The 15,165-nt window shown below is 41.8% G+C and overlaps 1 protein-coding gene across 3 annotated transcripts in view; it reads left to right on the forward strand.

Moving 5' to 3' along the window:
* The window catches only part of EPB41L5 (erythrocyte membrane protein band 4.1 like 5), a 169,233-nt gene extending 154,143 nt beyond the window's left edge, over positions 1-15,090 (forward strand). For 2 of the 3 annotated variants that reach the window (XM_019973958.2, XM_070768966.1), the window contains 4 exons: positions 768-842; positions 4,128-4,169; positions 4,528-4,649; positions 10,726-15,090. In XM_019973958.2, coding sequence (XP_019829517.1) covers positions 768-842; positions 4,128-4,169; positions 4,528-4,649; positions 10,726-10,792 — 306 coding nt within the window. In that variant the 3' untranslated portion in view covers positions 10,793-15,090. The remainder of the gene's footprint in view (positions 1-767; positions 843-4,127; positions 4,170-4,527; positions 4,650-10,725) is intronic. The other variant, XM_019973967.2, reaches the window with a different exon arrangement.
* The last annotated feature ends 75 nt before the right edge of the window (positions 15,091-15,165 follow it).

The raw sequence follows: 15,165 nt of genomic DNA on the forward strand, positions 1-15,165 counted from the left end.
GATATGCACAGGCTCTTTCAGGGCTCACCAGGTCACACAGGGTAAGGAGTGGGATAGGAGGAGGGAGCTATGAGAAGGGAGGGACAGTTACTTCATATGTGGGATTAAAATTCAGTTAACACTGAACTGGCGATGTACCATGGCCTGAGGACAGACAGACAGAAATGTATAAATAAAGGGTACACCTTGGGTACTTACTGCTCTTATTTCCAGACTGGAGTTTCATCTTTTGTCCTTTTAACATTCTTCCTATGCATCCCCCCAACACATACACACACATTGCTGTACAGAACTCTGTATAAGGTGCTTCAAATATTGATTAGACAAAAGTATCAGTGTTTATGGGGGAAATTTGCATTATACTCCTTTGTGAACATTAGAGCACCCACACGTGTGAATAAAGAAGCACTGGGAGTTCAGGCCTCTCCTAACTTGCTGGCTCCTTGCTGGCTGAACCTTTTACCTCTATTCTCTAGTTCAAGAGCTGAGAGCCAGGACAGTCCTAAACCCTACCAAGTCTTGTCTTACCAGAAGGAATAACTGTATGAAAATTCACAAAACCCTTGAGTGTTTTAAAGTTCTGACTATAGGCTAGGTTCTCTCCAACACAAGTGAAATCACTGATAACTATGGCTCCTGAATGTCCCCATTTGTTTCAAGATTAACACCAACCAGGCCTGGGTCCAAATTATACACTGCAAGGATATGGAAAAAACTGTTTGGTGATTAATGGGTCATTTGACATCTGTGTATCTTGTCTTCCACAGGATGCTACAGATGAACTGGATGCCTTGCTGTTGTCTCTAACTGAGAATCTCCTTGACCACACAACCATACCTCAGGTAAAGATGCTTTAAAACAGGAAGATGGAAAGGTATTTCTGTTTGAAATTGTCCCTGCTAGATTCCAATTTTTACCTTGTCTATAATTTAGTAAGACTTTTCATTTCATGAATTTATATTTCAGTAACCACGTAGCATTGCTTTTCTATACTAAGTTCTGCCAACTTGAATCTGTGTGTCATTACATAACCATATGTTAACTATGAACCTATTTATAACTAAACTGAAAGTCCCTCAGTTGTGTCTGACTCTTAGCAACCCCATGGACTGTAACCTGCCAGGCTCCTCTATCCATGGAATTCTCCAGGCAAGAATACTGGAATAGGTAGCCATTCCCTTCTCCAGGGGATCTTCCCAACCCAGGGATTGAACCCAGGTCTCCCACATTGCAGGTGGATTCTTTACCATCTGAGCCACTAGTGAAGCCCAAGAATACTGAAGTGGGTAGCCTATCCCTCTTCCAGGGGATCCTGCCAACCCAGGGGTTAAACTGGGGTTTCCTACATTACAGAAGGGTTCTTTACCAGCCGAGCTACCAGGGAAACTCTTTTTGTAACATCATCCTATTAAACAGCATGAGAGGAACATGTGAGGGTAAACCAGCTTCTAAAGAGTTCAGACAATAAAGAATTTTAATTTAAAAATAAAACACTTACAGAAAGATGGAATCATAAGAATGGTTGACATTAAACACATTGCTCTTTATTTGAGTTTGGGAGATACTGTGTTAAGTACTGTGTGTGCATGCTAAGTCATGTCCAACTGTGAGCATGGTACAAATAAAACACAGTCCCTTCCCTCCAGAGACATGGAGACTAGTTGGGATGGAAGGTACACAGAAGCCTCATTTAGTACTTAATGACTCATGTACTGGGACTGCTGTGACATCACCTGAAGGCTTGGGAGTTCAGGTGGTACTCAAGTGTGTGTGTGCATCACTGGAGAGCGTAAGAAAGCACAGACCACTGGTCTCTACCCTTGGAGTTTCTGACATGGTATGTGTGGGGTGGAGCCTGAGAAGCTGCATTTCTGACCATTCCCGGGGGTTCAGATGTGGGCCAGGAACCACCAGCTGATATCAGTAAACACAGAGACTTTACCAGATGCACAAACAGAAAATACAAGGGATGTTGGCGCTATCAGGCCACAATAATCCTTTAACCAGATAAAAGAGGTAACTTCTAAGACTAATGAAAAAATAGCCTGAAGCTGAAGAAGGAATCCTTGGGGCCCAGCTCAGAACACTTACTGTGTGTCTACGCTTTCTCGCAGGTGGGTGGGTGATAGAGTGATGAAAATGAATTTCATTAAAAGCATTTTCTATCACTAGTATATTTTTACTTACCTGCAAATTTAAATGTTCTATTTTAAATAAAAATGTTGAATATGATACATTTTAGATTCTGCATATAAGCTTTCCTACTAATTTATAGTTATTAGAACTGTAATACTCGTCTAATAAATTGAGCTTTCTAAGTGATTTTGATATGTGATGAGGCCAGTCCAGCACCATTATGCTGATATTTTGCTGTTTTTGATTGTTAGTTCTTTCAGATGGTTTTTGGAATAACTTTGTCAAGTTTCACTCCCTTGAAAGCCTTTGAAGTTTTAATTGTGATTGTATTAAATCCATAAATTAACTTGAGGAAAGAACTGATATATTTGTGATTATCTTCTTGGCCAAGAGTATAATGTTTTTCTCATCCAAGATTTCCTGTTTCTCCTAAAAGTTATGTAGTTATAGTCTCCCCAATATAAATTTTTTGTTTTCCTATTTTTGTTATTTCCAGACCCTTAATGGTTTTTTTGCTAGTAAGATTTTTTACCCATTAAAGAATTTAGGACTTAACAGAGAATAGTCTGAAATGTCCTCTGCAAGTCTTCTCTGTTCTATGTTAGGTTAAATCCTAAATGCTTAATAGTTTTGTTGATGTTGTGAATGGTATTTAATTTTTTACTATTGAATTCGTAAGTTGATTTTGTGTTCAGGAAACTTGCTGACGCTGATTCTCTCAAATATTCTATCAGTTTCTGGGATGTGTTTAGTATCTCTGTCTGCAATTATTGGTTAATCCATTTCTTAACCTATTGTTGGATCTTTCAGTTTTGTGTATATTTTGAAGATAGATGCATGTTTGTTGATTGTAATTATACTTTCTTGAGCTCCTTTGGACACTTTAAAGTGTCCTTCTTTGCCCCTTTTTTCCTCTCTTCATTTCTCTTTTGATTGATAAAAATTTGATAATGTAACTTTAAGTTTGAATTGCCTTAAATAGAATTTTCTATTAATTTATTTTCAGTTATTTTGGATCTGTTTGTTTTAAGTGGACCTGTTGTGAACAGCATTTTGTTGGATCTTGTTTTTTATTTAGATCTTATTCAAAAGTCTGTATATTTTGATTGAGTTTAAATCCACTTATATTTACTGTAATTATTGTTAATATAGGACGTCTTTCTGCCAAACCATTTTTTGTTTACTTTTACTGTACTGCTTTTCTCTCTGTCTTATTTTCTATGGTTAAAAGTTCATTTCTTAATATTGGTGGGAAAGTTATATTTTATATATTTTAAAAGTATTTATTTTTTATTAATTTGGCTGTGCCTTGTCTTAGTTGTGGCGTGTGGGATCTAGTTTCCTGACCAGGGATAGAACCTGGGTCCCTTGCATTGGAAGCATGGAGTCTTAGCCACTGGACCACCAAGGGAAGTCCCTTTATTTTGTATTTTTATTCTTTTGGTAGTTACCTAGATTACTAAGACCTGGACTTATATTAATTTTTTCTTATCAGAAAAAATCACCAGTGCAAGGTCTAGTCTGAGTTTCCATGAACAGGGAGAGTTGGGAGTTCATTAGATGACTGTTATACACATAAAAGTGAGATCTAGAAAATCAAACATTAAAAAGACTGTAACAAAGGCCCTATGAGTCAGTAGTAGTGTGGGTGTTTTTATTCTGTTTGCTGCATGCATAATTAGAAAATGAACTGTATAGAGACAGATTTTTTTTCTGTGTACTTTCTTTTTTTGCTGTTCCATTTGAATTAGTCACAGTCCCCTGTTCAAGAAGGCTGTGATTATTTGTAATGAACTGAAATGAAATTTCAGAAAATAAATGTTAAATTGAACGCTGGGGATTGGGGAAATCCCTAGTGAATGACCTGAAAGTAGTAGTAGCATTCAGATTCCACCCCCCACCCATGCATTTGATCGCAGAAGAAAGCATTATAATTATAAAAATTCAATCTTCCCTAAAAATAAATACATGTCTATATAAATTTTTTTCAGGTATCTTCAACATCAGTGATCACGCCCCGTTGGATTGTGCCAGTAAGTTAATGATATTTAGAATTTTTCTTTCTGTTCCCCTTACAGAATGAGGCCTGAAGGAGTACCAGGTTCTTACTTTTCCTTGAAAACCTGGGGTCATCATCAAACTTCTTTTAATTAAAGTTACCGGCTTCAAACTAGTGATTTAACTTTTCTGTTCGTAAATGTGTAAGGGTGGTAATAAAAATAAAAATCTGATGTGAAGGATGGTAAAAGGAAACCAAAAAAAAAAAGCAACTGTGACCATAAACATCCTCCCCATTACCATAATTATTGGAGAAGATGGCTTGGAGCTGAAGTGCTGGTTGTCAGGGAGGTGTGATCACCTCCTCTCAGACGTGTTGTATGTCTTTCTCAGCAGAGCACTGTCCTTCCTAATGGGCTTGCAGGAAATGGGTTTTCCCTGACTGGGAAGGAAGGGCTGGGCAGCAGAGAGCTCATCTCTCCCCCAGCGCCATTCTTGGTGGACGCCGTGACCAGGTGAGGAATTATTTCTCAGTAGCACTTCTTAGGCATCTGTTAGGAGGAAAGAAATAATAAAATTATTGTATTTAAAGCAATAATGTCCATTCTTTACCTGAACTTAATTGAAACTGAATAAATCTCTTCCTCTGTTAATTAGAGTAGTGTTTTTTCTTTTTTCTTGTCAGTAGCAATTTTCTACAAAATTATGAAGTAGACCTTATTTTTTTTTAATTGGAAGTCTTTGTTAGATAAAGATGTTAAAAGGGCTATCTTTAAAATTTTATATTTCTTTGAAAATTGATTTATGTCTTTTCCTATCATGCTTTACTGTTAGGTTGTCCATCAATACAGAGGAAGAGGTGCAGATAAGGGTAGGGCAGGGGATTCCCAAGGTGAGGGCTCTGGTGTAGCTTTCACTGAAGCCTGCTTGTTGCAAGCTCATTCTAGCATATTGCTTGCCACAAACAGAAACTGAACTCAGAGAGCTTTTATTCAGCACGTAATTCTTCAGCTTTTGTTAGGACCAAGAGTGTGCCTGTTTTGCAAAAGATTTTGCCTTTATTTCTTACCTCTGACTTTTTCATGGGTGTGTTTGCTGTTTCTCACATCTTCCTGGTGTTGAGAATACAGATCAGTTGTAGTAGATGCTTTAGAGAAAAAAAAAAATTTCTCAGAATAAAAGAAAAGTTACTAGAGATGGTTAACTTGAGAGAAATTCATAGTTCATTTTAAAATTGTTGTCTTACCTCTGTAGTCTTTAATATAATTGTTTACTCAACAAATACTGATTGAATATTAGGTACCAGGCATTACTTCTAACTGGCATTGAAGAGAGCTGTGAACAGGATGGATGTGGGACCTGTTTCCCTAAACATTTGTATGACTAGTAGTACCCACTGTTAAAGTAGAGATTACCTGCAGAGAGCCAGGTAATAATTCTCTGTAATTGAGTTTACACAGTAAAATGTGAGTGCTTATAGATTTCCAGATGTTAAGTCACAGATAACATCAGGGCTTGTCTCCATTCCTTCCCAAAGCAAATAATCATAAAGGAATTAGATTAAAAGTAACAGATAGTACACCTGAAGCTAGTATAATATGTTAGGATCTTAATGAGGAAAACATGACAGTAAATCAGTGAAACACTAGAGTCCAGAAGCAAACCCACACAAATACAGTTCCCTGATTTATGAAAAATGATGGTGCAGTGCTGAAGGGAAAGAGTGGTCTCTCAGTCAGTCAGCCTGACAAGTTAAATATCCTTGTGGGAAAAAATTAATCTTGACCGAGCCTCATACTGCACACCAAAATCTATTGTAAGTGCACTGAAAATCTGAAATGTCCATAAATAAAGGTTTTAGCAAAAAAATATAAGTACACATCCTTGTGGCCTTGAAATAAGCAAAGATTTTTTAAACAAGTCATAAAATGCTGTACTCATTCAGGAAAAAATTGACAACTTGGATTGTATCAAAAAAGCTTCTATTTATCAACAGATACAATTTCAAGCACTCAAAAAAGAAGCCACACAGTAGAGAAGACAGCTGCCCCTTCCCCCTCTCTCTGACTCTGTCTCTCTCACAAAGGACTGATCCAGAATATATAAAGAGCTCTTGTGAATCAACGAGAAAAATGCAGCTCAATAGAAAAATTGGCAAAAGAGTTGAAAAGCAGTTCACAAGAAGGATATCCAGATGGCCAATAAACCATTAGATGATGTACATCTTGACAAGTCATTGAGAAATACAAATTCAAGCCACTGTGATACCACTCCATACATGTAAAATGGCTCAAGTGAAAGAGACACGTAGTACCAAGTAGAGATGAAGTCATAGGGCAACAGAAACTCTAAATTTAAATAACTATGTTGCACATAGATTTGACAGTATCTACGAAAGCTGAAAATACTCTTACGTGCATACTCAATAGAAATACAAATATACACCCATTAAAGGTATGTACAAAAATGTTTATAGCAACTGTATTCACCATAGTCAAAATTGAAAACTTAAAAAAAAAAACAACCCATTAGCAGTCAACTAGATAAATACTAGACTAGAGCAATGAAAACTAACGAACCAACTGTGGCAGAGAATCACTGGTGAGTTGCTTATACTGAGTTATATTAAGTGTTTATTGCTGTGTAACAGATTACCACGCATTTAGCAGCTTAAAACAGCACAGGTTTCTGTAACCTCATCCCTGTGGGTCAGGAGTCTGGATACAACTTAGCTGTGTCCTCTGCTGTAGAGACTCTTCCAGGTTCCAGTCGGGGAGTTGACCAGAGCTGGGCTCTCGGCTGAAGGATCAGGTGGAGGAGGCTCTGCTGACAGGATTCAGTTCCTGAGGGGCTGCAGGCCAAGGGCCTCCATTTTTAGCTGACTTGAAGCCAAAGGCTGCCCTCAGGACTTGCTGTGGAGCCTTTATTTCCGCAGAGCCAGCAAACCAGGCAGGCACTGGGACACTTGCCCGCCACCTGCGAGTCCCCATCTGTACTGTAATCCCAGGGCTGAGAACCGGTTACTTTTGCTCCAGTCTGTTGATTAAAGCAAAACACAGGGCCTGCAACGCTCAGGGGAGGAAGTCACATAAGAGTGCTGGGAAGTTTGGTCTTATAGTGTCTGTACCACAATAATGGTGAGCAAAGTCAAGTTCAGAAAGAGGCCCAGCTCTCGAGGAACCAAGCAATGATTCCTCTCAAGGTAGCTAGTTTCAGAGCCCTAGTGACATTCTGTTTCCTGATCTGTGTGCTGATGATACAGGTGTGGCTAGTGTGTGATGGTTCCTCATTCTACGAACTCCTGCTGCTTTGTGCACTTCAGCATGTGAATGTAATAATCAGTAACGTGTTTAAAAGAATGGTGCTGGTGTTGCATCTTGCACTATGTAAATCTTATTTTAAAGGCTTAAAACAGGAGAGGAGACAATGGCAGTGGAGAGAACGAATAAGTTTGGGGAGTAGTGAAATGACAGAGTAGTGGTAAATAGATGGACAGGAGAAAACTGAGATCTAAGCCTGAAATGGGGAGGGAACGGAAACTGGAAAAGTAAGAAGCACATTCTCACTGTAGCTCTGAGGAAAGTCTCAGGAGGTAGAGGGACCAAATATCATGAAGATGGTTCAGGCGGAGCTGAGAACCTGAGACTTGGTTGAAAACATCTAGACCCATTTAGAACTTCCCCTCCCCACACTGCTGACACTGCCCTGATTCTGGAGGCTCACCTCTGGAGGAGCTGAGCAGGCAAGGCCCTGGATTTGGGGACCCTGTTGGGAGGAAGGCCCTAAAGAGCTGAATACAGAGGTTAACTAAGTGCCTGCATGCCAAGGTATGAAACCCCCAACTGTCGTTCAGTTTTCAGCTTCCAGAATGCTGTGGGTCACATGTAAAAGTCTCAGATGAGAACTTACTTCAGAGGCTTATACTCTAGAAAACCTGACTGACTCAGAGAGACTGATACTTGTGGATCCCAGGAAATCTGCCTAATAACTCATCTTGGAAGCCTGTAGTTAATGGATTTTGCCCACACATACAGTTTCCAGACAGCATTCCAGTGCTTCATGCTCAAGTGTGAACAGACTGCTTCCCTCTTAAATATGAAGAGAGCCAAAGATTATCAGGTATGTGAGGAAAGACCAAATCAGTTCAGCTTGAAAAGGCAACAAGGAGGAAATAAAGGAATGTGAGTATCAAAAATTTTGTAAAATGATAGTGTGAGAAAGAAGATACTGTATTCACTCAACAATAGCAGGAGATTAAAAAACAAGAGGAACAGAAAAGAAGAAAGTATTCCCAGAAATTATTAACCAAGTTAAAAATAAGATCCAAAGAATGCATGGTAGATAAGATTCAGGAAATCTCCAAAAAAGTAGAATAAAAAGTTGGAAATTGGGACAGAAGAGAAAATTCGAGGACTGGTCTAGGAAGTCCAATATGTGAATCACTGGAGAGCCAGAAGAAAGAAAAGAGTAAATAAAAGTGACAAAAATATAAAAAAAAGGAATCAAGATTTTTCCAGAACATAAGTACTTGAGTTTTAGATTAAAGGAGCTCAGTGGGTATCCAGTAACACAATTAAAATAGATGACACCATGGAACATTATGAGATTTCAGAATATCAAATTTAAGAGAGGATGTAGGTCTTCAGAAAGGGCAGGAGAAGAGTACTTAAAAAGGACTGATAATCAGATGATAGCAGACTTTACTGAAGCTAGGAGATAATAAATAGAGCAGTGCTTGCAGAATCTGGAGAAGAATCATTTCCACCTCGTATTTTATACCCAAACTATCAATGCAGCGTGAGATTGAAATGACATTTTCAGGAGTTCCCTGGTGGTTCAGTGGTTAGGCCTCAGTGCTTTCACTGCCGGGGCCTGAGTTCAGTCCCTGGTCAGGGAACTAAGCTTTCCCACATGCCACATGACATAGCCAAAAAAAAAAAAAAAAGAAGAAGAAATTTTAAAACATAGAATTCTTCTAAAATATATGCTTCTAAGGTGGCTTTTGTCAGGAAGCTACTTAACTGAAGGATGTGTTCCATCAAAGTAGAGTGATTATAATTCCTATACCCCAATACAAAATAAAAAGTTTAAAATTTGAAAATAAATAGAAGGTTTAAAAAAAAACCAGGATGACTATCCCAGAAAGAAACCATGGGACCCAGGAAGCAGGTGCAGGAATTTACCAGGAGGAAAGTGAAGCAAGCCTAGAAGGGATCCTGTGCAGATTTGAAGAGGACGTAGCATTCCAGGAAGGATATTGCCAAGAGAAAATGACAAAACACAGAATTACCCACCCCTAAATTAAAGAAAAATTATATGAGAGCAGAACCATGGTGTGTTTGCAAGGTTAAGGATAAATTGTTAGAAACTAAGTATTGGACACTGAGCAAGCAGTTACGGTGAAAAAACACAGCAGTTACTCAGTCCAGGGAAAACAGATTACGTAAGGGAGGAAATACAATACACTTAGACTGAGTTGTGAAAATATTTATGTAATTATAGCAAGCATTGAATGTCAACATGATCATAATTGTTCCAAAACTGTGTTGAAAAGATAGGAAGGGAGGACCATGGGGCAGGGTGTCATTGTGGAACCGCATGCCTTAGGTGCTGTAGGTAGCAGCACCAGAGGGCAGCTTAGAGCACAGGCCCTGGGCTGCCCTGAGTCTCTGGTTCAGGGAGCCTGAAGCAGGGCCTGAGAACTTGCATTTATGACAAGTTCCAGGGACCACACTTTATGAAGCCGAGATCCAAAACATGAAGGGAAACACGAGGAGAAACCAGTTGGCATTGTTGTCTCTGTCAGGTAGAAATGGAGAAGGGAAATCCGCACAGGATCACTTCTAGGCCTGCTTCACTCTGCTGACTGCTTTTTCATTTATATGTCTTGCTAGTGCTTCTGACATTAATCTCTGTCCTTGGTACTTTGATATTGTTTTCAGTTTTTGTGAAACCGAAGTAGGTGCTGTTATGTCTCTGCACCTCCATCCATGATCTTCACCTCAGGCAGAGCCCACGCACTTTTAAAAAAATATTTGTTGGCTGTACCGCATAGCAGGAAGGATCTTAGTTCCCCAGCCAGGAGTCAAACCCTCACCCCTTGCATTGGAAGTGCAGAGTTTTAATCACTGGACCCCCAGGGAAGTCCCAAAGACCAAGTACTTTTACTCTTCTTTAGCTCCAATAAGCAGAGGAGGTGGTCCCTGAGCTCAGACCGGGCTGCGGGCACCGGGCCATGAGCACAGGACCCCCTACCCTGCTGCTTCCTGAGCATGTGGCCATTCTGCTCACCACATTGTCCATGTCGTCCGTGTTCTAGTAACAGCCCTGACTCAGCAAGAAACTAGGTGTCTGTTCAGTGTATTTTATTCAAGGAAGTAGGGGAAATCAGTGTCTTTTAGAGTCCATTTCAGGATGAAAAAAGCATTGGTTATCTAGAAAATGACCTTGTGTGAAATTGCTGAATTAGGTTTACAAGGCAGTCCCCCTTGCTCTATGGGGCACTGGTGGGGAGATGCATGTTGCTTTCTTGTGGGAGGGTTGTCTTTTCATTTTCCAGAAACTGAGTAACACATTCTTTCTTCCTGTCAGCTCTGCTCCAGCTTCAGCTGGAGAAGCCACCTTGAAGCAGAAGTGTTTGCTGACGACTGAGCTCTGAGGGATGGTCGCTCTGTGCCTGTGACCCAAGGCCGGGCCCCCAGCCGTCCATCCCAGAGTCCACTTCTGCTGGAGCCAGTTCTGCACTAGTGGGTAAAAAGCTCACCTGGTTTAGAGTTCAGTTCCGTGAAAAAGCAAGCAGCTACATTTCCGTCCACCTGGAAGGGCTAATTATACTACACTTTTGCCCAAGTAACGCAATACAGTCTTTTACTTGCCCTGATTCTGTTGAAGTTGTGAATTCCTAACAGTGGGAATGCCTTTCCCTGTGGGTTCCTCCAAGCTTGTGGCTCCACCTAGTGGTTGTGACTATTCACAACGCCCCCTTGGGTGGGCTGTCCCTGGTGGTCATCATCAGCCTGGCAAAGGTTACTTCTCTCACTGGTATCAGGGTGAGTGTCCTTGAATGACTGCTAGAGAAATTGTACCTTTCTGTGCATTGCCTGGAAATCGGGGATTTAGATAGATTAATGACTATTAAAGAGAAGTTTTTAGAATACCGAGGATTTTCAGATGCTTCCCATACTTTTGACTTTTTGCTGGACTGGCTGTCTTAACACTTCAAGTTTACATAGACCTTGAGAAGAACTACAGAAAAGTTAGTTGCCTGGCATGTGTTTTCAGCCCAGCCTCCCTTCAGGAAGTATGTCTACGTGGCCCTCACACACCTGTCACTTTCGGGTCTGGAAGGGGTGGGGAGGGTTGCAGAGACCCCAAGGCATTTCCTCTAGGCACCCAGACTTCTTCCTGGGCCGTGTGGGGCTGAAGGCCATGTTGACTCGGGGACTGAAGGAGAGCACAGTAGTTTCTGGGCACCTCTTTGGATGAAGGCTCCATTTCGTTTTAATGTAAGCTGAATAAACTTAGGTTTTGTAAACTGAAGGAAAAAATACCAGGATAGAAATAGGGAATCAGGTTAGGGGGATTCACATCTGAACCTAAATGCAGGTATTGAGAGAATGTTAGGGTTTTGTGTTAGTCTAATTTCCTCATTACTTTCCATCTGTACAGAAAGTTCTGGATGTTAAGGTGGTATATGCTCATTATAGAAAATAGAGAAAAGAATTTCAACACCCAGAAAAATACTATTTTAGCTTTTAAACTTTGGAATGTGTAAAGAAAACCTCAGTTGCTGTGGGGAATGAGGGTGATCTGGAAACCGTGTTGGGAAGTTATTAATCCCTGTTATCAAGGGCTGATGTTAAAGTATACCTCTTGGAATTTGGTTTTGGTTTCCTGCCCCGCAGAAACCAGAACTTAATTGAGTGTTAATGTCTGTTCTCCATAAAAAAAAGAAATGAAGTTTTAAGATCTTTAAAACTCCTTGGTCTAGACTGTCGTGGGTTCCCTGTAACACAGTCAGCTCAGGCAGTCACACACTTGTGTCTGCCTGGAGAGGGTTTTCTTCCTGTGCTGTTCCCGGGACCTGTAGAGGCTGGAAACTACTTCGCACCAAACAGTTTTGCTGAAGGAAAGGGAGTTGCCCTTCTGGTTGGCTACCTCCTGTAGCCCTTAGGCTGAGATTGTGGACTTGACCCAGGACGTGCCAGACTGGATATTGTGTTTTCAGCACACTGACGACCCTGCAGGTAGAACGTTAAGGTTGTATTTCTGGTCACTGAGACGTTTTCTAGATTTTGGAACTAGTTTGTTGAAAATATTCCATTACCTCTGTGTCTTCTGGTACTGAGGAGACTTTCTTAAAATGCATTTGAATCTCAAGCTAAAAGGAAATTTTGTTTCAGGTTCTGACAAAGAGTGGTAAATATGGAAATTGATATGAATTAGCCCTGACAGAAAAGATGCCTGTCGAGTATACATCTCCTTTCCTGTCTGCCATCCCCAGGCAACTGTAAGGCTCACCCTGCTCTGCTCACCTGAGCCTGGGGCATGGGGCAGGGGGGTAAGGGGAGGAGCAGCAGGTGTGAGTCATTGAGGATGCTGGCAGAGAGCCGAGTGTGTGGGGAGTCTGGATAGACCAGTGGGCAGGTGGTTGCATTGAAGTGGGCAGTGGGCAGTGGGGGTCCTGCTGAGGTGGCCCTGCTGACTGCTGGCCCTCAGGAACAGTTCCTGATGATGGAAGATCTTAGCATCCTTCTGTGCATTGGAACCAGCCCATCAACTGAGTGCAGCTCTGAAGTGATATGCTACTGACTGGTCAGGTGGGAAGCTTTGCTATATCTAGAGTCTCCTCTGCATTAGTACTGTGTAGCTGCAAAGAGTACTGGCTGTGTCTACTCCCGTCAGGAGTTAAGGAGCATGTGTCTGGAAAGAGCAGGAATGACAGTGTGTGGGACCACTGTTGGCATCCCTGCGTTGGAGGGTGCTTGGAGAGGGTTCATAGCTGAGCTGATAGACCTGTTTGGTGGAAGTAACAGAAGCCTGCTTGAACCAGAGGCTCAGTTCTATGTCACTTTTTTCCCGTTTTCACTCTGGTGACTCCCTAGGAGCTAGGATGATGGTGCTTATGGCTGTGAGCAGGTTTAGGGGGCTCAGGGTGGGTGGGTAGGAGCTACTTTTGTCCTCTTGCCATTGCCTGGTTGGTCTGTGAGGATCTTCAATTTCTGGTGATTTGCAGAGTTCAGTTAGTGCTGAGCCCCTCATCTCCTACCACCTGAGGGTGGCGGTTGTCAGTGTTAAGAGCTAAGATGCAGATCGGCTCACGTCCTGGCCCTCAGAGAAGGTAGGGGAATGGAGAGCTGGCCTGGGTGTGCGGGTGGGATTTAAAGTCAGGTAGGTGGGTTTCAGTTTTCTCCCCTAGACTCTTCTTGAGAACTTGTGAAGTAGCACACGAAATCCTGTTTCTCAGGACCTTAAAAGGTCATAGCATCTGTGTGCACAGGAAGGGCTCATTGTTCTTGCATTCCTGCCCTTGTGGAAACCCTGCTGAACAAAGGAATGATTAGATTCCTTTGATCTTGATAAATTTAGAAATACCCTTAGGTGCTTTCCTAAAATGTTGATGTTGTTTTGAGAAATTTTTTATTAAACATGTCTTATAGTCTCCTAAGGACTTCCTTGGTGGCTCAGATGGTAAAGCGTCTGTCTACAATGTGGGAGACCTGTGTTCGATCCCTGGGTTGGGAAGATCCCCTGGAGAAGGTCTTTACCTATATCTATTTGTGCGGTCACAGATGTTCTGTGGACACTGGAGGGTGAAGCCCCAGGGTGCCCCCCTGCTTCCTGACTGCTTGTTCCTCACACGTCTCATTTCTGGCCAACCCTGCCTCTGTCTCCTCTTGGACAAGCCCCTGCAGACTTAGACAAGTCACACCAGAAACCCACTCAGAGCAGATTATTTGGCAGTCATTTGCACAGAGGGAAGTTCTCTTATTTTTCTGTAAGTCGGGCTCTTGAGAAGCCAAATTCTCAGCTTCTCATTGAGGGCAGGGACAGCAGGCAGAAAGTGAGGAGTGGACGTGGTGAAGACTCGGCTGCCCCCTGCCGCCCAAGTGTGCGCGGTGTAGATGGAGGTGAGTGCCCCGGCTTGGCTGCAGGCAGGGACCTCTTCCTGGCAGTTTCCGGCAGATGGCTCCCGGGAGCCAGCGGGTGTTCAGACGGGCTCCGCAGGTGCTCTGTCCCTGGAGGCCCTGGCGTTTCTCCATTGGCATCCTCACTCCCACGTGGACAAGACAGTCCTGGGCTCCCATCCCTGAGAGGCTGGGAGAGCTCCCAGTTCTGATCCATCATGCCCTCAGCGTTTTGGTTGCTTAGAAACCTTTAATCTTCTAATGCATAATACACATTCCATATTATTTGTTCTTATTCCTCTCACAAATGTAAACCTATGGTTCCTGAATGTTCAGAAGAACGTTGGGAGCTTTTCCTGTCTGTTAGCCTGCAGGATAAGGAAGTTTGTTTGGTTCACTGAAATTTGCCCTGAACTCTGCTGAATTCACATGCTGGCAGAGCTGTGATTGTCTCCAGCTCTGAGAGGTGGGATCTGCATGTCACTTTATCACATTGATGGAGACAATGATTCAGTCCCTTTCCAGGGTTTTTATTCATCAGAGAAGTGTTTGGGCGCGGACCTCTGCTCTTTAATCTTCCTGTGTGGATATGATAGACGGTTACGAGGACCTCACTAACTATTTTGTGTTTACTTTTTATATGTATAAAGCTTTGAAGTAGCTTTTAAAGTGTAATTTATTTTTTTTTTATCAAGTGCACTATTCCTGCAATGTGTCCCACAGTTTTATATGACTTGTACTAGAAGCACTGCACTCACCTGTGAGTTGTTTGTACAATGAGATGACTGCTGTAGACCTGACCACCAATAAAGCTTTCGTGAAACACTTAGTTTTGTGAGCTATTCCGGTTTCTTGGACATGTGATGCACACCTACTGAGCTCTGCTCTTGTCAGCAGAGCTGTT

This window comes from Bos indicus, chromosome 2 (genome assembly GCF_029378745.1).
Source record: "Bos indicus isolate NIAB-ARS_2022 breed Sahiwal x Tharparkar chromosome 2, NIAB-ARS_B.indTharparkar_mat_pri_1.0, whole genome shotgun sequence".
Classification (NCBI taxonomy): domain Eukaryota; kingdom Metazoa; phylum Chordata; class Mammalia; order Artiodactyla; family Bovidae; genus Bos; species Bos indicus.